At 40.1% G+C, this 22,063-nt stretch overlaps 3 protein-coding genes across 4 annotated transcripts; 1 reads left to right on the forward strand and 2 right to left on the reverse strand.

Moving 5' to 3' along the window:
- The first annotated feature begins 608 nt into the window (after nt 1–608).
- On the forward strand, nt 609–9,075 carry rhd (Rh blood group, D antigen). Its single transcript, XM_061843095.1, has 10 exons — nt 609–894; nt 2,700–2,886; nt 2,997–3,147; nt 3,313–3,460; nt 7,291–7,463; nt 7,537–7,674; nt 7,743–7,870; nt 7,946–8,025; nt 8,189–8,262; nt 8,361–9,075. Exons 1-10 carry the CDS (start codon nt 750–752, stop codon nt 8,385–8,387), a joined length of 1,251 nt encoding a protein of 416 aa, XP_061699079.1. The 5' UTR covers nt 609–749; the 3' UTR covers nt 8,388–9,075.
- Nucleotides 9,076–9,218: 143 nt separating this feature from the next.
- tmem50a (transmembrane protein 50A) lies at nt 9,219–17,501 on the reverse strand. Of its 2 annotated transcripts, none has more exons than XM_061843092.1 (7): nt 17,364–17,501; nt 16,723–16,828; nt 15,018–15,130; nt 14,174–14,241; nt 10,167–10,259; nt 9,976–10,036; nt 9,219–9,894 (listed from the first exon to the last, which is right to left on the reverse strand). In XM_061843092.1, the coding sequence occupies exons 2-7, from the start codon at nt 16,822–16,824 to the stop codon at nt 9,849–9,851; spliced, it is 483 nt and encodes a 160-aa protein (XP_061699076.1). In that variant the 5' UTR covers nt 16,825–16,828; nt 17,364–17,501; the 3' UTR covers nt 9,219–9,848. The 2 variants fall into 2 exon arrangements, with proteins under 2 accessions (XP_061699076.1, XP_061699077.1); XM_061843093.1 differs by lacking the exon at nt 17,364–17,501 and adding an exon at nt 17,128–17,315.
- Nucleotides 17,502–18,985: 1,484 nt separating this feature from the next.
- On the reverse strand, nt 18,986–21,426 carry mgst3b (microsomal glutathione S-transferase 3b). Its single transcript, XM_061843094.1, has 4 exons — nt 21,176–21,426; nt 20,937–21,059; nt 20,725–20,797; nt 18,986–19,767 (listed from the first exon to the last, which is right to left on the reverse strand). Exons 1-4 carry the CDS (start codon nt 21,299–21,301, stop codon nt 19,667–19,669), a joined length of 423 nt encoding a protein of 140 aa, XP_061699078.1. The 5' UTR covers nt 21,302–21,426; the 3' UTR covers nt 18,986–19,666.
- Between the last annotated feature and the right edge of the window lie 637 nt (nt 21,427–22,063).

Below are 22,063 nucleotides of genomic sequence, written 5' to 3' on the forward strand. Positions count from 1 at the left end.
CTGCAAGGAAGTATTTATATATGTATTTAAATTCTTGGGTAACGTCAGGAGAGAGGTTGTGACCCTGGGAACTCTCTGCACTTGTTTTTGTTTGCATTTCAAAGAGCCTGAAAGATTCACATTTCACCAATATGGACATTTTGGAAAACTTTTATGTAGTTTCCAAAACATTTTGCATTTAATTTTTCTCAAGTTTTCACTTAACTTTAATAAATGCATGCTCTGTCTGGGAGTCCCCTGCAGTTTTGTTGGAATTTAAAAACAAAGATGTCTATGTATAAGATGAATACAAACAACTTGTTGCAGACCTGAAAAGCTGTCTAATAAACATATGCTTAAAAACATTTGAACAAAATTACATATTGGAGTTTGTATTATTCAAAAATGTTAATAATAATAAATTTGGACATGTATTGTTGATGATAATCTCTCCTACTTAAATTTTAAAAATGTCTCCTCTCATTACCAATTTTTTTATTCATTTTTTTCCAGACACCAATGAGTCAAGGTAAATGGACTACTTTTGTCCATCGTGTGTGGAAAATGTCATAAATATTTGTTTGTTTGTATTTAATGCTTTGAAAAAGAATGGAGAATTGAAATTTTATTTCAAATGGTTAAGTAGACTTCCTTTCTCTTTCTCTGTTGAGCAGCAGATGTAGCTGATGATAAAAAGCTGCGAATTGGGTTGCACCCCATTTCATATCATCAGTGTGAAACATACGTCTGCTGGAGCAAAATAATCTACTATGGCTCCGAAGTACGCCCCAAGTTTGCGTTCTCGTTTGGCTCCTTTGTTGCTTTCCTTGCAGATGGGCTTTATTGTTGTGTATTACTTTTGTGTTGAGATTGAAAACAATATGAATGGGAATACATTCAGCAATGTTTACCCAGGTAAGTCATCGAGAGTGTAAGTAACCTCTTATAATGAAGTGAAAGTCTGGCAGGTATGGAAAGTGTGGCAAAATTGTAACTTTGTTTTCTCGTAAAAATTCTGTCGGGCATTTCTGATATTTTCTGAATTACCAGTTTAGGCTTTCTTATTTGAGGATGTAATGAGAATTTCGTCGAGCACGTCAGGAAACCTTTATACATAGGACTCTTGTTACTGAGAAAATATATTTTTAAATCCTATATTCCATATCAATACATGTGTATTTGTCAATAGCTCTCAAGTTAAACGTTAACGTCCATGCATCTATCTTCGAATGCTTATGTGAGGTCGGGTCACAGGGGCAGTAGATTTAGCAGGGACACCCAGACCTCCCTTTCCCCAGTCAGTTCATCCAGCTCTTCCAAGGTGATCCTGAGGCGATCCCAGGCCAGCCAAGAGACATAGTCTCTCCAGCATGTCCTGGGTCGTCCATGGGGTCTCCTTTTCCTGAGACGTGCCTTGAACCCTCACGTAGGAGGCGTCCGGCATGGCATCTGAATCAGATGACCCAGCCTTCTCATCTGGCTCCTATCAATGCAGAGGAGCAGTGGCTCGACTCTGAGGCCCTTCCAGATGACCAAGGTTCTCACCCTATCTCTAAGGTAGAGTCTGGACACCTGCGAAGGAAATTCCTTTCGGCCAATTGTATCCGGTATCTTGTTTTTTCGGTCATGACCCACAGCTCGTGACCATAGGTGAGGGTAGGAACGTAGATCGACTGATAAATTGAGAGCTTTGCCTTTCAACCTACCTCCTTCGTTAACGCAACGAATCGATACAAAATCCGCATCACTGCCAATGCTGCACCGAACTGGTTGTCGATCTTGAGTTCCATTCTTCAATCACTCGTGAACAAGACCCCACGATACTTGAACTCCTCGACTTGGGGTAGGATCTCATCCCTGACCTGGAGAGGGCACCCCACCAGTTTCCGAGTGAAGACCATGGTCTCAGATTTGGAGGTGCTGATTGAACATTGTGTTCGTTTTGAACAACCTGTGATGTGCATAGAAGTCCAGTAAGAGAACACCACTTGGATTCTTCCTAATCACGCCCTTCCACGTTTCACTGTCATTGCCCACGTGAGCATTGAAGTCACCCAGCAGAGACGATCCAGTCCCAGTGGGAGCACTCTCCATTACTCCATCTAAGGACTCCAAAAAAGGATGGCTACTCGGAACAATTGTTTGGTGCACATTCAAACACATTTTAAAATGATTCCAAATGCTAGAAACTTCCATTTTAAATTATTAAATTCTAAATATAGTAAACACAGAAGTAACCTATCCACCTTTCAGAAAAATAATACAGAAGGGGGAGTTGATGCACCTAACTTCAAAAACTGTTACTGAACTCACCAAACACACTACCTCATCTAAGTGGTTCCATCTAAATGTTTAACAACAACCTCAAACTATATTGAACAAATAGACTGCAATAGCACCAAACGTTCAGACCTCCAATTTACAGGAACAAGTCAACCGCAAAAATGTTAAGAATCACCATTACTGCAGCCACTTTATTACCTTAGTGAAAAATTTGAGAAACCACAATGTCACAATGTGTTTCAATTGTAATATTGATCATGTAAATGTAGAGCCACTCTGATGAAGAATCAAATGGAAATTACATGGGATGTGTCCTTGCACTAGTCACTAGGGGCTAATGCTATAATGTTTTACATCAAGATATTGTACATACTGTATGTTCTAACTGTGTTGCACTGGGTTCCAATATAAAATGTAGTATCTCTTCTCTTTTCCAGTGTTCCAGGATTTGAATGTGATTGTCTTTTTGGGTTTTGGCTTCTTGAGCACTTTTTTAGTACGGTATGGTTTCAGTGGTTCAGGGTTCAACCTTCTTATAGCTGTCCTGGCCATCCAGTGGGGCCTCATTCTCGATGGCATTGAGTCCTGGTATTACCGAGGGATGATTCGGATTGACCTGAGAAGGTACTGTATTCCATTTTAAATTCATATGGTCGCAAATGCACATGATCTTGCACCTGATATTTTCTCTCACAAGAAATCTGAAACATAGTGTAATGAACATTTTAACATAGTTTGGTGGTTGCTGAGATGTGCACAGCCTCTGTTCTTATCTCAATCGGGGCTGTGCAAGGCAAAACAAATCCCGTCCACCTAATTCTCATGGCCCTGATAGAGGTTTTTGCCTTTGTCCTGAATGAGTGGCTCCTGCTGACCTTGCTTCTGGTAAGCAACATTTAATTTAATTTACCTAATAATAAGACCTTACAAAATTGCACCACAGTTACTGGTAAATACAGTACATACATTGTTATAAGATCACCTATCCATTTTCTGAGCTGCTTATCCTCACAAGCACTTTTTGGAATCAACTAACAATGTCAATTGTAGGTCCAGCCTTTGGACTCAATCATGGTGCTTCACATCTTTGGAACTTTCTTTGGTCTCACGGTGACGTGGATTCTCTATCGGAAAGAAGCAGAACGAGGGTTCGAGAAAGAAAAATTTGACAGCAAAACAGGATTGTTCTCCATGTTAGGTGTGTAGCTGGCGATGTGCTACTAATTCAGGTTTCAAATGGTATTTTAAGTACAAACCCAGAGTAAGGATGTACTCATGCGGCCATAGAGTAGGCTACCATGGTCATCAATGGTTAAGAATTAAGATTCTGACTTAAGGGCCTATTGATCTTTGAGTAAGACACTCAATTTTATCCATCCATCCATTATCCAAGCCGCCTATCCTCACAAGAGTCACGGGAAAGCCAGAGCCTATCCCAACTAGCTTTGGGCAAAAGGTGGACTCCACCCTAACTGGTCACCACTCAGTCACAGGGCAGATATTGACACCGTCAGTGAGTGTGAATCGATCACCCGCTGCCAGCACCAAAGTCAGGCGTGTGTCACCACTACACCATCAGTGACTTTACCACTCAAGTGCATGTCACTGAATCCATACTTCCAACAATTTTAAAGAAGGACATTCTATGTCAATTTACAAGAATTGACATAACATTTGAAAAATGATGGTGATATAAAACCGGAGACTGAAACGTTCTTAACTTCTTCAAGAGCGTAATCTTGTTTAATTTAAAAAAGTACATATACAGTGAAGAAAATAAGTATTTGAACACCCTGCTATATTGCAAGTTCTCCCAATTAGGCATCATGGAAGGGTCTGAAATGTTCATCGTAGGTGCATGTCCACTGTGAGAGGGATCTAAAAATAAAAATCCAGAAATCACAATGTATGATTTTTTTCTTTTACGATTTATTTGTGTGATACAGCTGCAAATAAGTATTTGAACAACTATCAGCTAGAATTCCTACCCTCAAAGACCTGTTGGTCCGCCTTTAAAAGTCCACCTCCACTCCATGTATTATCCTGTATCAGATGCTTCTGTGTGAGGTCGTTGGCTGCATAAAGACACCTCTCCACCCCATACAATTAGTAAGACTCAAACTTGGAACATGGCCAAGACCAAAGAGCTGTCCAAAGACACCAGAGACAAAATTATATAACTCCACACGGCCGGGAAGGGTGAAAAAGGGTCCACTGTTGGAGCAATCATTAAAAAATGGAAGAAGCTAAACATGACAGTCAATCTCATTCAGAGTGGAGCCCCATGCAAGATATCACCTTGTGAGGTCTCAATGATCCTTAGAAAGGTGAGCAATCAGCCCAGGACTACATGACAGGACTTGGTCAATGACCTGAAAAGAGCTGGGACCACCGTTTCCAAGTTGACTGTTGGTAATACATGAAGACGTCATGGTTTGAAATAATGCATGGCACGGAAAGTTCCCCTGATTAAACCAGCACATGTCAAGGCCTGTCTTGAGTTTGCCAATGACCATTTGTATAATACAGAGGAGTCATGGGAGAAGGTTTTGTGGTCAGATGAGACCAAAAAAAAAAGTTTTGGTCATAATTCCACTAACCGTGTTTGGACGAAGACAAATGATGAGTTCCATCCCAAGTTCACCATCCCTACTGTGAAGCATGGGAGTGGAGCATCATGCTTTGGGGGTGTTTTTCTGCACCTGGGATAGGACGACTGCACAGTATTAAGAACCGCGGCCATGTATTGTGAGATTTTGGGGAACAACCTCTTTCCCTCAGTCAGAAAATTGAAGATGGGTCGTGGCTGGGTCTTTCAACGTGACAATGACCCAAAACACACTGCCAGGAAAAGCAAGGAGTGGCTCCGTAAGAAGCATATCAAGGTTCTGGCGTGGCCTAGCAAGCCTCCAGACCTAAACCCAATAGAAAATCTTTGAAGAGAGCTGAAACTCCGTGTTTCTCAGCGACAGCCCAGAAACCTGTCTGTTCTAGAGAAGATCTGTGAGGAGGAGTGGGCCAAAATCTCTCCTGCAGTGTGTGCAAACCTGGTGAACAACTACAGGAAAGGAAATCTGTAATTGCAAACAAAGGCTACTGTACCAAATATTAACATTGGTTTTCTCAGGTGTTCAAATACTTATTTGGAGCTGTATCACACAAATAAATCGTAAAAAAAAAATCATACATTGTGATTTCTGGATTTTTCTTTTTAGATTATCTCTCTCACAGTGGACATGCACCTACGAGGAAAATTTCAGACCCCTCCATGATTTCTCAGTGGGAGAACTTGCAATATAGCAAGGTGTTCAAATACTTATTTTCTTCACTGTATACACTGTAAGTATTTTTTTAATTTCAATACTGGGGTGAATATGCATGCCTACAAACCAGAATTTCAATGAAGTTGGGATGTGTAAAATGTTAATAAAAAGATTATACAGTGATTTGTGAATCCTTGTTAACATATAATCATTGAATACAATACAAACACAAGACATTGAATGTTCAAACGAATGAAGTTATTTTTGTATTTGTTGCAAATGTTCACTCATTTTGAATTTAATACCTGCAACATGTTCCAAGAAAGCTGGAACACAGCCATGTTTACAGTTCATTAGATCACCTTTTCCTTTTAGCAAAACCCAACATGTCTTTGGGAAGTTAATTGTTGATGCCTTGCAGGTGAATTCGTCATGATTCTTGCACGATGTAAAGCTTTGTTTAGTCAACAGTCCAGCATCTTTGCTGTTGTATTTTGCGCTTCAAAATTTACCACATATTTTCAGTGGATGACTGGTCTGGACTCCTGCAAGGCCAATCTATTACTGGCGCTCATTTACAAAGAAACCATTATCAATTGAATGTACAGGGAGGTTGAAAGGGATTTGCAAAAAAAAAAAAAAAAAGTGCTCTGCTTTTTTTTACATTTTACACAACATCCCAACTTCATTGGAATTTGGGTTTGTAGTATACTGTAGCAAAGGGGAGTCAAAATAAATCAACCAGCAAATCAAAACTATTACCATATATGACAAATTAGTAGATTGGAGGGAGTGGATAGGATTTTGTAAGGCATTGATGAGGTCGAGAAGAAAGACAAGAAAGTATTCAGCCAGCCTGCTTTAATTACAGGTTAGGGAGCGGTAAAAATATCTATCCATCTATTTTCCAAACGACTTATTCTCACTAGGCTCATGGGCGTGCTGGAGCTTATCCCAGCTGACTCTAGGCAGGAGGCGGGGTACACCAAGAACTGGCTCCCAGCCAATCGGATGATGCGTATAAACAACTGTTTTCACTCACATTCACACTTACAGGCAATTTAAGAGTCTTCAATCAACCTACCAGGCATGTTTTCGAAGTATGGGAGGTAACAAGAGGGGAGAAAAAAACGGTTTTAAAATGGCCAGTGATTAGTGCTATCTTAACCACATTGTAAATCTTTGGGGGGGGGGGGGGATCTGAAATCTGCCATTCGTGAAAATAAAACTGCAAATGTTCAAGAGGGTGAACAAATTTTAAAGGAAGAGTGGGAGAAAATAACACCAAGAGAAGTGCAAAAAGCTTGTTGATGGATACAAGAAATATTTGAAGCTGTCATCACTGCCAAATGTTATTAATTAAATTCATGAACAGGCCAATGTAAATTTGGTACATTTCAATTTCAGATTGTATAGGCTATGCAAAAAATAAATAAATAAACAGGTAGTGAGCAGGACTGCATCTGTCATTTACAAGTACTAATGAGTGTGACCTTGAATATAATACTACTATATAACACTCACTCATAAACTGCTCAAAGGACACGCAAGAAACATAGGTGATATGCAGCTATTGAATGAACAATGAAAAGTTCCTGAAATGTTCCACTCTTTTGGAACCCTTCTTGTAATGTGTGTGCTTTTAAACTTAACAATAAATCTTTTATATTGCTCACACCCACACATGTCAGGAGTTATCACTTTTCTCCCCCTTGCTCACAAACCTAATTTTAACTTTACTTTTAATGGTATTCCGGTCTTATAGGTACTGTGTTTCTTTGGTTGTTCTGGCCAAGTTTTAATTCTATCCTCGTGGATCATCACTTTCCCGAGAGGAGGTTGGGGGCAGTGTGCAGCACCTACCTGGCCCTGGCTGTCAGTGCTGTAGTGTCTGTTGCTGTTTCTGCACTTTCAAGCTCAAAGGGAAAAGTCAATCCAGTACGTTCAAGTGATTGTTTGGACTGATTAGTTTCACAGAGGCGTTTCGCTTATGTTGTCCCTCTCCTATTAGGTCAATTTTCAGTCATGTGTACTTGCTGGCGGTGTTGCTGTCGGGGTTTCCATGTCAGCGATACGTTACCCATGGGAGGCCATGACAATTGGACTGACAGCTGCTGGTGTGTCAACCATTGGATTCCGATACCTCAAGGTAGTGATGGATACATTAGGGACAGTTTATCATCAATCCATCTCATTACATATCTTATTATGACCCAGAACCACATGCTGTTTGCCTTTGAGTGCCATGACACCTGCAACGTTCTGAGCACACATGGACTCCCTGGTCTACTGGGTTGGCTGACACAGCTCCTCCTGCAGATTAAACAGTGTGATGATCACACAGCGTAAGAATGTTTTTTCACAATGGCAAGTTTTGACACACAAAGCATGCCACTGGCTAAGTCATCTTTCATTTTCAGGGCAATCCGGTATGCCGTATTTCATATTTGTGTTCTCTTCATCACAGTAACTGTAAGTGTGACCATGGGGATCATAACAGGTACAATTATAGCATTTACTGTCTATTTCCTTAACCTGTTTGATAAAATTTTGCAAAAAAGCAACACATGATCAAAAAGCCAAAATGAGAATATTCAAACAAGAAATCCAAAATGACATTATATGTCACTTAAAAGTTTGTCCTTCTCTGGATATGTTCAAAGGGGTAATACTTAAGTGGGACATCTGGAGACCCCCCCAAGATAAAAAATGTTTTGATGATCAGGGTTTCTGGAAGGTAAGAACATCATTTAAAAAATGTTCTTAAAAAAGCTCTTGTGAAAATTGCTCCGTATGTATTACCTCAAAAAGACAAGTGACACAATTGTTTTACAGTTTGAACATCTTGCAGTTCGCAAGTAATCTGAGGAGTGCCTGGAAGCCATGTTCCCTCTAAACTGCGCAACTGCGCATTTGCACACATGTCGCACTCTCTCAGCGCAGAGGAAAACAGATCCAGCGCAGAGAACTCCAGCCTGACGTTTTTTTTTTTTTTTTTTTTTAAACAAGGCAGCACACTGCCTCTCACAACTAGCTACTGGTAGGTCACACCTGGCCACACACCTACTTCCTTGTTTACTTGCCACCGCCCCCCTCCATTTTAAAGGGGTACACTCAAAATTACAAACACCCGGGTATGTGAAAAACAGAAGAAAAAATGGTGAAACTGGACGAGATTTTCTCTTTTTGGGGTAAAAAAGGTCTGGTCTGAAGCCAAAATATAAAGTGCAGGATGAGATGGTGTATGTTAAAATTCCACCTTTGCACAGCCTGATCAAGGATGAAAGCACAGATGATAAAGTGCACTAAAAGCTAATTATGTATTTTAAATATAGGAGGCAACATAGCAGCAACCCTAAAACTGTGTGGGAGCATCATTCAGCTTTCAACATGCATTGTGAAAGATATTCTGCAATAATTCAATTTTACACCAAGAAAAACACACGAGTATATCATTGTGTTTTAAAAAAACTTGGATGCAACATTTCAAATCTATAGTTAATAGTTGGCTTGCTATGTACTTGTATTGTAATGTTTGTTGACACTGGATGACACTGATTGACCACAATACATACGTCTGATGTTCCTCACATTGGTCGAAGGGGGCGTTCACTATCTTAGTGTTTGCTCAGACACGTGAAAAATTAGAGGGAACATTGCCTGTAAGCATACATCACATTTACAAAAGACAAGTGCTTACAATCTTGTTTAATTATGCCATGGCAGCCAAAGACTGACCCCATTGTACAAATGTGAGATATGGACGCACGCAGTAAGTAAATCTACCATACAACTGACCTATGATCATTTTACAATAAATCTGCATGACAAGATTCAGTGCTCACGTGATGTCATTTTAGAGAGAAATAATCCCACGTGGCGAAATTCATCAGCATGTATTTTCATGGTAATTCCCTCACTTATTTTATATATGATCACAAAATGTGTTCTCTTCACTCAGCTGACAGGTGAAATATAATGAATGTGGTGACAGTATAAGTATACCTACAGGAGATTTGGACCTAGAGTTCCCGATATACATGTTATATACAGTTTATACCATTTTAAACAACACAGCTGCATGGGGCAGACACACATTTAAAAATGGGCTGCTGTTCAAAACAGTCAATGAGTATTAATAGTTGTGCTTGGTTATGATTTTGCCTTTTAAAACAGCAACAAAAATATAAATTAAATGAAATCCTGAAAGCTAAAAATGGCTACATAGAAAGTGATGAATAACCACTGAAGCCTGGAACATATTGTCTCATACGACAAAGAAAGCAATGTTTAACAATGATGGACAGACACACTTGGAGTCAACTATTGCCACAGATCTTCTGTACGTCCAAACTTGAACACCAGGGCCCTGAATAAAAATACAGGAGGGTGAGGTCAGTTATTTTGCAATATACAAAGGACCTGAAGAATAATCGGTCTGCTCACTTACCCGAAGAAAATGAATGCATTCTGGAAGAAAATGGCAATACCAGGGTACACAACATGCTTCTCTGGAAGAACAAGAAACACCAACACAAATCTTAACTATTTAAATTCATGGGAAATGTATTATCAGACTACACGACATGGGTTTGGGTTGAAAAACTGACAATTAACGTATCACGCCAAAACTAAACTTACGAGGAACTACAAAACCTCCAAACAGGATCCACATGGAGGCAATGAGGGATCCAAATGCCATCATGAAGCCAACGAACAGCCACACACGAGCACCTGCAAAGTGAGATAAGACAGGGTGGGCTTCTAGTGGACTGTTACTTGTCTGTTGTACAAAAAAAAAAAAAAAAAAAAACAATTGCCACATTCTTGTGCACGACATTTACATTACGGAAAAGTTTTCATTTTGCCTTAAATTTCATTGACTATAATCCAAATAGACGAAATAAATAAAACCAATGATCTGAACTTTGTGATAAATTGCCACTTTTCCTTTTTGAAATAGGTCAGTATGCTTCCAGTGTGTTTCTATTTTACAGTATTTTTTCAATATGGAAAAATCTAGAAGTGCAATGTACTCTGAAAAGGTGTAGGTCAAAGGTAAATTGAAATGTTGCAATTTTTCAATTAAAAAAAAGTTGCGGCAAAACTTTTGTATGTACTGTACATTTCCATCCATCCATCTCTCTGTCTGTCCATCCGATTAAATTCATGGCTGTGCTGGAGCTTGTCCCAGCTGACTTTGGATGAAAGAACTGTTAGCCAGCAAATCTCAGACAGATGTATTCATTTAACGTAAAAATATATAGATATATATATGATTGTGGTCATTTAGTATTGAGATTACTGGGCTGAACTACAGTAAAGGTTTGTGGAGCCAAGGAAGGCAAGGCAAAAAATGTGAAGGACCCGAGTGCAAGGAAGCAGGAAGGCGAGGCAGGAGTCCAGGAGTCTCCAAAACGAGAGGCTGACTCAGATAGTTTTGGGGCGGTTAGTGAAAAAGACCCTAGTCCAGTGGTAGAGCTGTGTTTGAAAACCAAAGTGAAACAGTTTTCCAATCAAAATGTGTGGTATAATGGTGTTAAATCCACAGGTATAATCATCCGTATATAGTATGACCAACACTTGCCCTCGTGCAGTACAAGACATCTTCACATAGAGTTGAACAGGTTGTTAATTGTGGCCTGTGGGATGTTGGTCAACTCTTCAATGGTTGTGCAATGTTGTTGGATATAGACAGACACTGGAACATGTCTTCATATATGGTGATCCAGGCCATCCCAAACATGCTCAATGGGTGACATGTCTGGCGAGTATGCTGGCCATGCAAGAACTGGGATCTGTTCAGCTTTCAGGAATTGTGTACAGACCCTTGCAACATGGGGCTGTGCATTGTCATTCTGCAGCAAGAGGTGATGGTTGTGGATGAATGGCACAAAAATTGATGTCAGGATCTTGTCACAGCAGCATCAGCAAACCGCTCACCCACATGACACCAGACATGCTGTCATTCATCTGTGAACACAATATCTATCCAAAGTTCCAAATGTCATCAAATGGGAGCATTCACCCACTGAATTCGGTTACGACGACTAACTGCAGTCAGGTTGAGATCCCAGTGAGGAAGAGGAGCACGCAGATAAGCTTCCCTGAGATGGTTTCTGACAGAATTTAAGGTGGAGGTAGGACTACATCAGGGATCAGCTCTGAGCCTCTTCCTGTTTGCTGTGGTAATATATAAACTGACAGATGACATTAGACTGGAATCCCCATGATGTTTGCAGATGATATTGTGATATGCAGTGAAAGCAGGGAGCAGGTGGAAGAACAATTAGAAAGATGGAGGCACGCACTGGAAAGGAGAGGAATGAAGATTAGCCCAAATAAAACAGAATATATGTGCGTAAATGAGAGGGCTGGAGGGGGAAGTGTGAGGCTACAGGGAGAAGAGATAGCGAGGGTGGACAACTTCAAATACTTGGGAGTCAACAATCCAGAGCAATGGTGAGTGTGGAAAGGAAGTGAAGAAACAGGTCCAAGCTGGTTGGAACAGGTGGCGGAAGGTGTCTGGTGTGTTATGTGACAGAAGAGTCTCTGCTAGGATGAAGGGCAAAGTTTACAAAACAGTGGTGAGGCCGGCCATGATGTACAGATTAGCGACAGTGACAGTGAAGAAACAACAGGAAGCAGAACTGGAGGTGGCAGAAATGAAGATGTTGAGGTTCTCGCTCGGAGTGAGCAGGTTGGATAGGATTAGAAATTAGCTTATTAGAGGGACAGCTAAAGTTGGATGTTTTGGAGACAAAGTGAGAGAGAGCAGACTTCGGTGGTTTGGCCATGTCCAGAGGCGATAAAGTGAGAATATTGTTAGAAGGATGCTGAGGTTGGAGCTGCCAGGCAAAAGAGCGAGAGGAAGACCAAAGAAAAGGCTGATGGATGTTGTGAGGGAAGACATGAGGACAGTGGGTATTAGAAAGGAAGATGCACGAGATGGGCTTGGATGGAAAAAGACACACTGTAGTGACCCCTGATGGGACAAAGGAAAAGAAGAAGATGGAGGAATTCTTCGGTTATGCAAATAGATTTTTGCAGCAGGTCTCCGGGTGCCTGGTCTCAGACAATCTTGGAGGTGAACATGCTGGATGTGGAGATGCTAAAGTAGACTGGTTACACGTGGTCTGAGGTTGTGAGTTGGATGTATTGCCAAATTATATGAAATGCCTTTGAAGAACGGCTTATAATGGAGAAATCAATTCACTAGTAACACCTCTCGTGGACATTCCTGCAGTTGGCATCCAAACTGCACACTCACACCAAGTTTGCGATATCTGTGGCATTGTGCTGTGATAAAATTGCAGATTTCAGAGTGGCCTTTTGATGTGGCCACCCTAAGGCACACCTGTGCAATAATCACGCTATCTAATCTGCATCGTGACATGCCACACCTCCGAGGTTGGATGGATAATCACAACAAAGAAGAAATTTTCATTAACACAGATTTGTGAACAATATTTGAGGGAAATGGCCTTTTGTGTACGTAGAAAAAGTTTGGAGAACTCGGAGCCCAGCTCAAAAGAAATGGGAGCAAAAACAAAAGTATTCCGTTTATATTTTTTGCCAAATGTATTTACAACTAAAAGAGAAACAGTTGTCCTTATAACACCGTGTTGAGTGATTTGAAAAATTTCCTTTATATATACCAATTTATTTTTGTTTTATACAACCTTCACATGCTTTATTATTCCATGTTGTGACTATTATCTCTTTCATGGCCATTTGTGCCTGCTAGTTGTTCCCAGCAATGTTGTGACTACTCACTGTTTTTCGACAAAGTTCAGTGCAGTTGGACAAAGATAATTGTTTAGCTTTCCTTTGTTTCTGTCTCTCACTTCCGCACACCCCTGGTTTACACCTCAAGAGGTGGGCTAACGTGTGCAGTGATGGAGCTCCATGGATGGTTTTCATACAGATTCTTGCTGTGCAGCTGTTATTTATCATTTTCTGTCATCATAAATTCCTGATTAATTTGCTGTTCATAGAGCCTGCTTGGGGTCAATGAAGGCAACTGTGTGTGTACATAAAGGTGAAAATAAGTGGCGGTTTGATATTGGGGAAACAGACCCTCACATAGGATTTGGCACCTGCCCACAAAAGCCAAAACTATCAATACCTGGTTTAATCGGAATGGAATAACAGTACTTGAGTGGCCAGAAAACTCGGGTGACTTAAAGCCCATTGACAATTTAGGGATTATTGTATAGACGAAGATGAGGGACCAGAAACCCTGAATGGCCATATGATGGCCAATATCAAAACAAACTGGACGACAGTAACACCTGAACTTTGCTAAAGACTGATAACCCCCATTCCACATCACTTTGATGCTGTCATTGAAATTTAAATTGAAAATTGAAATATAAAGCCTTGAACTATTTCACTTTGTGTGTGGTGACGTAATATAACATGCAAGTTTCGATTTTTTCAATCCCTAACAGAAATGAATATTTTGTCCCCCTCATCCTCCTAAACAAGATACCAAAATAGAAATTCATCTCACAGAATGCAGAACCAGGCAGTATCAATGTTACATTTTAAAGTCCTTGTTCTGGATGTCTCTGACTGTTCAAGTATACCTAACGGTGTTTTTGGTAAGAGGTTATTTTGGTAACTCATGTTGTCCATGTACATACCAGTCTGTCCCATGCAGCCTTCACTGTAGCTATCGCCTCTCACTTGACCATTTGAGACAGCATTTATCCTAAAGAAAGCAAATTTAAACACATGTTAGCAAATATAACCAATGTTATGGCTTTTCTGAAGAGATTGATGTATTTCAATTAGCATATAAACTAAGGTAATTAATTTTATTACGACAATCATCTAAAGTTGACTTGTTACGGCTGCAATACTGATTATACCGGATATTGGGACGAGTGATCCAGAGTCTGACATGAACGGACAGCTCATCCACATTCAAGATAAGTTTGGCGCAGGCTATTTTATTACACCACATGGCTGCCAAGCTACAGATGCAAAGGTTTCTTCCGTCCAGTGGTAACGCATTGCAAGTCACTGATCATCAGCTCCAAGGTAGCGATAAGCTACCCTTTTTATCATAATTCTTACAAAAGTGTCATGAAGGGACTACTTGAAGTGGATAGGCGGAGCCGCATGCTAATTGCTAAGCTATTTTTACAAACAGTCGCAAAGCATCGAAATAAGTGATTTGGTGAAACAATACACTTGTCACAGAGTTCTGGGAGGGCCTTGAAAAGATGTGAGAGTTAACAGAAGATCAATCAATTTTCAAATATTTCTGGTCGGATTACACATGAAGGGAAATAATTTATAGCAGCAAGTATGTTTGAAGTGATGTATCACTATCCCAAATTCTATCAGTGAATCAAAATCCGGTAGCTATATATGCATTGTTTGGCATGTAGGATTTTTATTCAAGCATTTTAACCAAGCTTAATATAAACAAAATAATACAAAATATATCTGACAAGCGAGAAAGTGTAAATTTAGACTTACATGAGAAAAGCCACTGTAGCGATAACTCCACATGTGTGATAAGCATGGGGAAACTCTCCCTGATCCGGATACTTCACTGCTGCATCTATGATGATCCACCAACCGGTAAAAAACTGCAATGACAATATTGAAAAAATGAAATCACAAGATGGGCAATTCACCCATTTATCCATCTAATTTTTGCACATTGTATGTAAACTTCTGGCTTCAACTGTAAGATCTTTGTCTTTGCGTTTTTGTTGAAAACTGTAATCTGCTTGTTTGTTTTGATTCACGTGATGGCCTTTCAGCCAGTGTCAGTGCAGGACTCATTTCACTGTGATAATGTGACTGATAATGACACTTTCGTACCATCTTCACAAGGTCTTGTGTTCTGGGGTGAAGTCACACATTTTTGAACAAAACACAGTCTCTGGGACACAGACCCAGTCTCTTTCCTGAGTAGTGTGGTAGCAGGATATTCCCGTTGAACAGATGAACGTGGCAGCTTCAAGCATCTGGAAGTTGCACCCATGGATGAGCCAGACCCGTGGAGCTTCACGATTCTCTGATTTCCTGGGCAATTTCTTTTGATTTTCCCATGATTTCAGTCCAAATTGATGGCCTAGAATATGGTCTAATTGCCAAGGTATGAGTGAAGACACATCTCATGATGGGTATGAGCAAAGAGCTGTCTCAAGACTCCCGCAAATTAAATTTTGCAAAACAGAATGATGGCGTTGGTTACAGGTGCATATCTAACCTCATGAAGGTTCCGGTAAGTATGGTTAATACTTAAGTGTGAAGCCAATCGTATCACCATAAATTTCCCTCGGTCAGGTGCTTCTTCCAAGGTTTATGACAAGAGAAGTGGAAAGAACAATCAGAAGAGTTTTCCAAGAGCCAAGGATTACCTGTGGAGAGCTTCAAAAAGATCTGGAATTAGCAGGTACTCTCACAAGGAAAACAGAGCAATGCACTCCGTCCGCCCCCACGGCCTGTATGCATGCTCATCACGCAAGACCCCATTGGAACGGGGTGATCTGTCAAAGCTCGTTTTCAGTTTGCTGACCAACATTTGGACAAGATAGTTAAATACTGGGAAAATATAGTCTCGTCAGATGACAGGAACACTGGACCCTTTGGATACCATAATGCACACCATATTTGGAGGAGAAATGGCACTGCACATCACCCTAAAAACATCCTAACACTGCCTCTCGACTAAGGATAGCTGGGATAGGCTGCAGCAAGGCCGCGATCCTAGTGAGGATAAGCGGTGCAAAAAAATGGATGGGTGGATTTTGTTTATGTGGGGAAAAAAAACATGGAAAATGGCTCAATATTAGTCTTTACTCTTATGAACTATTTCTGTTATAAATTTGTCAAAACAAATCTATCTTCAATTGCAACAGGCATTAAAAATGAACAAGGGCAGTGTAATATTTGTTTCCATGATGATATGTAGTATTTGCGAGTGTTCTGATTGAAACATGGCAGGATTTCATGTCAGTATTCTCACACAGTGCCATTGTGAGACCAAATTTGCCTTGTAGTCTGAACCAGCCAATAACAGAAAAAAAAACACAAGGGTAAATCCTGACCGAGGTTACCATAATTTATGCATAAAAGGACTACAATAAATGGTCAGTATAATGGGAAGTCCACAGTGAGCTGGACAGTTAATGAAGGACAGTGTGCGTGAAAAATGAATACATAAAAATACCAGAACTCCTGCGGCTATAGATGCAATAGTATTTCTTCTTTCACCCCAGTCCACATTGCACTCGCAGTCTCCGCACCGAATGCCGTCCAGAAATCCTGACATGGCTCTGGACAAGAAGGAACAAGAGTAATTTAATAACCAAACACTTTGTAGAAAACTGTATAAGGTAAAACATTATTACTCTTCAGCATTTACAATTATTGGTGTAGACAAAACACGTTGGTGAGGGCTAAACTAAACAAACAAAACAAAAGCAAACCAGAGCAACCTTAGTACGCAACTGCTACATGGGAATGATGCCCATCTCTTTGGCTACATATAAAAAAGGCAATTGCGTGATCGCGAATTGAAAAAACAACTCTCCAACATTTATTTGATTTTTTAAAAAAAATCATCAAGACGGACCACTTAAAACGTCGTGATGAAAATAGTCGGTGAGAGAGTAGCGATAAACACGACTGTGTCGTAGGAGTCTTTTGTTCGTCGCTTTGATACTAGCAAACATTTCCTCTAAGGCGCCTTCTCGTTAAGACGCTGCTAAAAACATTAGCAAAACCGATACGACAGTCACGGCGTGAAGAGAAAACAGACACAACCATGATGTTTAAGCACTGTAAAGTCGTTTTCAAATGAACATGTACCTCTTATTTTCGTTTTTTGATGTGAACCCCTTGGATCAGCCCGACTTTGCTTCCGAGCTCGGTGAGGCGCATGCGCAGTTGGCCTACACAGTTGGGAGTAACTGAGCCGCTCTTGATGCCTTCATAGGTTGTGGGACAAAATTGCATTTGTTGCTTTGACGCACGATATTGGGTTTGACGTACGACATTGTATGTTTTACATTGAGTTGGAGCCTTGGCTTTGACGCACGATATTATATATTTTACATTAAATTGGAACCTTAAAACATGAAGGGACAAATTTGCATACATTTGTTAATTTGATGCACAATATTAAGTATTTTATAATAAGATGAGGTTTTTCTTTCTTTATAAACACACATTTTCTCTGCCGGTTATCCTCACTTGGGTCAAAGGTACAACTTGAACTGGTCACCAGAAAATCGCAGGTCAGGGAGGAACCCGGAGTGCCCGAGAAAACTCATCCAGACAGAGACCATCAAACTATACAGGCAAGGTCGGATTTGAACACGGGTCCTCAGAACTGTGAGGCAGATGTGCTAACCAATCCTTCACTTTCACAACTACAGTATTTATTCAGCCATTTTCTTAGCCGCTTATCCTCACAAAGATCGCAGGGAGTCCCTGGGCCTATTCCAGCTGTCAACAGGCAGGAGGCGGGGTACACCCTGAACTGGTTGCCATCCAATCTGAGGGCACATAGAGACAACCAGCCGTACTCCCAATCACACCTCGGGGCAATTTCGAGTGTCCAATTAATGTTGCATGTTTTTGGGATGTCGGAGGAAACCGGAGTGCCCAGAGAAAACTCATGCAGGCACGGGGAGAATATGCAAACTCCACAAGCGTGTCCAGGATTGAACATGGGGCCTCAGATCTGCTTTCCAGCTGATCCACTGTGCTGCTCACAGAATTGACTGTCATTTTTAGTGTTAGAATTGTCACTTATCATTATTATTTTATGATTAAAAGTATTACCACCACTGTCCTTTAAATTTTCTATAGTTGAAACTATTAAAATCAAACCATTTTTTACTTTACCTACTACTGTTATGTGACTTTTGGTCTTTGTATAAGGTTTCAAATAATAAATGCATGGCAGTGGTCTGAGAATATACAATTCTAAAAGGGACTATTTTTTGTTTGTGATAGTATTGTTTTTTGTAGTGGTATTCGCAGCTTTGACAAACATTATGTCTGTACATCATGCGAGTCTAACAAGGTCTTTCTCAATTCATACTTTAGTGTTAGCGAGACCTGCAAACTTTTGATATCAAGTTCTGAACACATTTGTTCTTTATTTGTCAACTATTTAGTATTGTGAAATATAGTAAAAGCAGTTGTAACATTTCTGTTGTTCTAAATTATAACTATACCTTCTCTAGTGTCTAATGTACATATTCACAAAGGAATTTTGATTAGAACTATATACTTACTGCCCCAAAAACTTAAAATGAGGATAAGGTGGATAGAAAATGGATGATGCATGGATATTTCTTGTTTTGCACACAGTACAAATAGAATCTTAGGAACTCTCAACAGGACTCTTGTGATTTGCTCAAGGAAACATTTGGGAAAGCACAAGCTCCAAAGTATCTGGTCTTGACCTTTATAGCCCTTCAGCCCAGTGTTTCCCAAACTTTATTGACCCAAGGCACCCGTTTTACATAAGCTCTCACTGCACACCACCAAACAAAAATACTAGAAAAGTGACACCAAACAAAAATACTGGAAAAGTGACATGTGAATTAATTCAAAAACTCATTTACTCTGTGAAATCTTCCCAGCATTAATTGAGCACAAAGCTGCACTCGCACATCTGTGTATTCGCTTGTGTGACAACAAGTGGATACACAGTTTAATGGTACCTTCTGCTATCTAATGGAAGTACAAAGCACATTTTATTGTTCTGACTTTATACAGTCACTGTGATGGATAAGGAAGAATTCATAATTAATATTTTTGACAAATTACTGCTTACTACAGTACACTGGTGGCAAATCCCTGCCTTACCTAAGTGATTATGGACAAAACAACTGTTCAGAGTTTTTGTCCCCCTTATTAAATCAAATACAAGCGAGTCCCTTGGATAAAACTTACAGTAATTATGTTGTCAGTTCAGATCAAAACAGTGGATTTTCTTTTGACTATGATATGCATTTTCAGTATCAGTTGTTGCTTAAATGCTGCAAACTAAGGTGAGGCTACTGCATGTCAAACCAACATGCTATTTTGTAGACTTGAAGAATATTTTCAGTCATACTGGAAAAGACAAGAGCAATCTTTTCTTTCTGAAAATAATCTTAAAAAACTACAAGCAATTGCAAGGCTACAGATATGGACAGAAAGATCACTCCGAAGTATCCAATGTAGCCATAGGCGCCATTCATTCTCTTTGCGGGATCTGTATGGAAACACACAGCATTTCACATTTCAATTAATGTTTTTTTTTAATGACAATTTTATTCATCTTTCCCCCCAAAATCTTGATTTGAACCAGTGCTTCTCAAAGTGTGAGATATGTACCACTAGTGCATCAGTGTCAAACTCATTTTTGTCTTGGGCCGCACTGTAGTTAGGATTTAATTATATATGCAAATTATATTACCATTACCCAACAAACTAAGGGATAACTAGTTTTCAAATCAGAAGGATAACAGTCTCTTCAATTATAATTTTTAAGTTACTGTAGAAAAAGGGGTTGAAACAATAGACATTATTGTCAATTATTATGATTAGCATCTAGAATTGGGGTATAGAATTTAGCAAAAATCACAGAAGTTGATGAACATGGTTTGATTTCGCAGGGCACATAAAGTGAAGTGGCAGCCCGCATTTGGCCCACGGGCCTTGAGTTTGAGACCTATGCACTAGTCAGTGGTATGCAGGCTCTCCCTAGTGGTGCTCAAGAAGTTACTATAATGACTGCCCAAGTACATACAGTTTAATACATTGGCATGAAATCTGATCTGTTTTGTTTTTAAATATGCTTCAGTACATTTCTAACATTATGTGAAATGTATTTGAATTGAATCATTAAGTACTCTAGACGTTTTCCTGGATTGAGGCAGTGTTAAACTGTCTATAATGTTACAGAGTCTTACACTGATATTATACCTTTTCAGAAATAAAACTTGTTGCGTCATTATTGATGAAACCTTGGGCCTATTTTGATTTTTTCAGGTGGTTGGTCCTTAAGTATATATATTTCGCAGGTTATAGTTGGTGTAAAAACTTCGAAAACCCCGATTTAAACAATTACGACCTGAAGGTAAGACCATTACCTTCAAGTCGTAATTTCTCCTTCACTCTGTGAGAAGGAGCGCCCGGTTTTATTTTATCGAGCAAATATGGGTCTTACCTCCAGTGTAATAGCCCCAAGCATAGGAAAGTCTGCTCGTCACCCAAATGGCCCCGAGTATCGACGCTGTTAACTATTGGAAGGGAATGAACAAAACAATATAAACCTAGAATCCAGATCGGTGAAAATGTGCTTAGTCATTGTGACGGTGCCTTTGGATCTAACGCCGTTATCATGAGAAATCACGTCAGAGAGCAAAGATAACATCGTACCGGGTAAACGAGGGCTGCGATGGTCTGGAAAACAAGCCACTGAGGATACACCTCAAGTGTGTTCTGATGGGCTCTCTGGATACAGTTGAACACTTGCTCCTTGTCACTGTACATCGTTGGATACTGCGCGACACAGGACACGCGAATATTTTATTTGAAAATCAAAAAGTAACAAGCACCAAACGCTAACTCAAGCTCTGTACTTTAAAAAGTGAAGTCCACTGAAAAGAAATAAGTACCTTAACGTCATACTTCTTCCGGGCTGCTCCAACTTTTACAGCTAAATAAGCCAGCATAACCCAACTGTATAGGTAAGTGAATATGACGTATCCAAAATTGGAGGGCAAAACAGTCAGAATATTCATCTCTTCTGTCAACTAACACGTTTCCAGGTCGCAGAGGAGAGCTCAGCAAGACGAAGGAGGACTTTGATCGCGCAGCTATTTAAGTCGCGTATGCAACATAGCGTGTACGGAACATCGCGAGATCTGAGATTTGTGACGTACACACAGGTAAGAACATACACAGGTAGGAACAATCTGTAAATAGTATTACTAGTACTATTAGTGCATACGGATAATGGGGGCAAAACATGTAGTCGTTACATGTTTGTAGACTTGGGGAGAAAAAATAAAATCACAAGCATAACCGCACATTTGTTTACACGCGGTTGAACGCAACGCTGTGTGATCACAACAAAGGAACTGGGAATAACGTTTCACAGACAAAAAGACTGTGGATTCTTTTTTTCCCCCAAATGTTCTGTTTTGAGGTCACACACATTGGCGTTGACAACTACTAAACCTTACTGTAATCGGTTAAAAATAGCAAGTTATGGTTATGGCAAGTTTTCAATGTACATGAATTGCTTTGGGACGGAAAAAGTCGCCCCCACCAACATGGCCCCTATATAGATGCAGAGTGCGCTAAAATGTACTCGCCATATCTGGATGGACTAGCAGAAAAAAAATTGACTTCCATACATCCATTTTCTGAGCTGCTTATCCTCACGATTGTCGCGGGAATGCTGGAGCCTATGACAGCTATAATCGGGCAGGTCTGCAGGTTACACCACGAACTGGTTGCCAGCCAATCGCAGGGCGCGTGCAGACAGACAACAGTCGCAC

The sequence above is a fragment of the Syngnathoides biaculeatus genome, chromosome 15 (assembly GCF_019802595.1).
Source record: "Syngnathoides biaculeatus isolate LvHL_M chromosome 15, ASM1980259v1, whole genome shotgun sequence".
Lineage (NCBI taxonomy): Eukaryota > Metazoa > Chordata > Actinopteri > Syngnathiformes > Syngnathidae > Syngnathoides > Syngnathoides biaculeatus.

Coding starts and splice junctions, on each gene's coding strand:
- rhd (XM_061843095.1), top strand. CDS start 750: ATGGCTCCGAAGTACGCCCCAAGTTTGCGTTCTCGTTTGGCTCCTTTG. Junction 3,148..3,312: donor TCCTGCTGACCTTGCTTCTG/GTAAGCAACATT, acceptor TGTCAATTGTAG/GTCCAGCCTTTGGACTCAAT. Junction 7,464..7,536: donor CAAAGGGAAAAGTCAATCCA/GTACGTTCAAGT, acceptor CTCTCCTATTAG/GTCAATTTTCAGTCATGTGT.
- tmem50a (XM_061843092.1), bottom strand. CDS start 16,824: ATGTCAGGATTTCTGGACGGCATTCGGTGCGGAGACTGCGAGTGCAAT. Junction 10,037..10,166: donor TGGAGGTTTTGTAGTTCCTC/GTAAGTTTAGTT, acceptor TTGTTCTTCCAG/AGAAGCATGTTGTGTACCCT. Junction 9,895..9,975: donor AATGCATTCATTTTCTTCGG/GTAAGTGAGCAG, acceptor ATTTTTATTCAG/GGCCCTGGTGTTCAAGTTTG.
- mgst3b (XM_061843094.1), bottom strand. CDS start 21,301: ATGAATATTCTGACTGTTTTGCCCTCCAATTTTGGATACGTCATATTC. Junction 20,798..20,936: donor TCGCAGCCCTCGTTTACCCG/GTACGATGTTAT, acceptor CCCTTCCAATAG/TTAACAGCGTCGATACTCGG. Junction 19,768..20,724: donor TTGGGGCTATTACACTGGAG/GTAAGACCCATA, acceptor GTTTCCATACAG/ATCCCGCAAAGAGAATGAAT.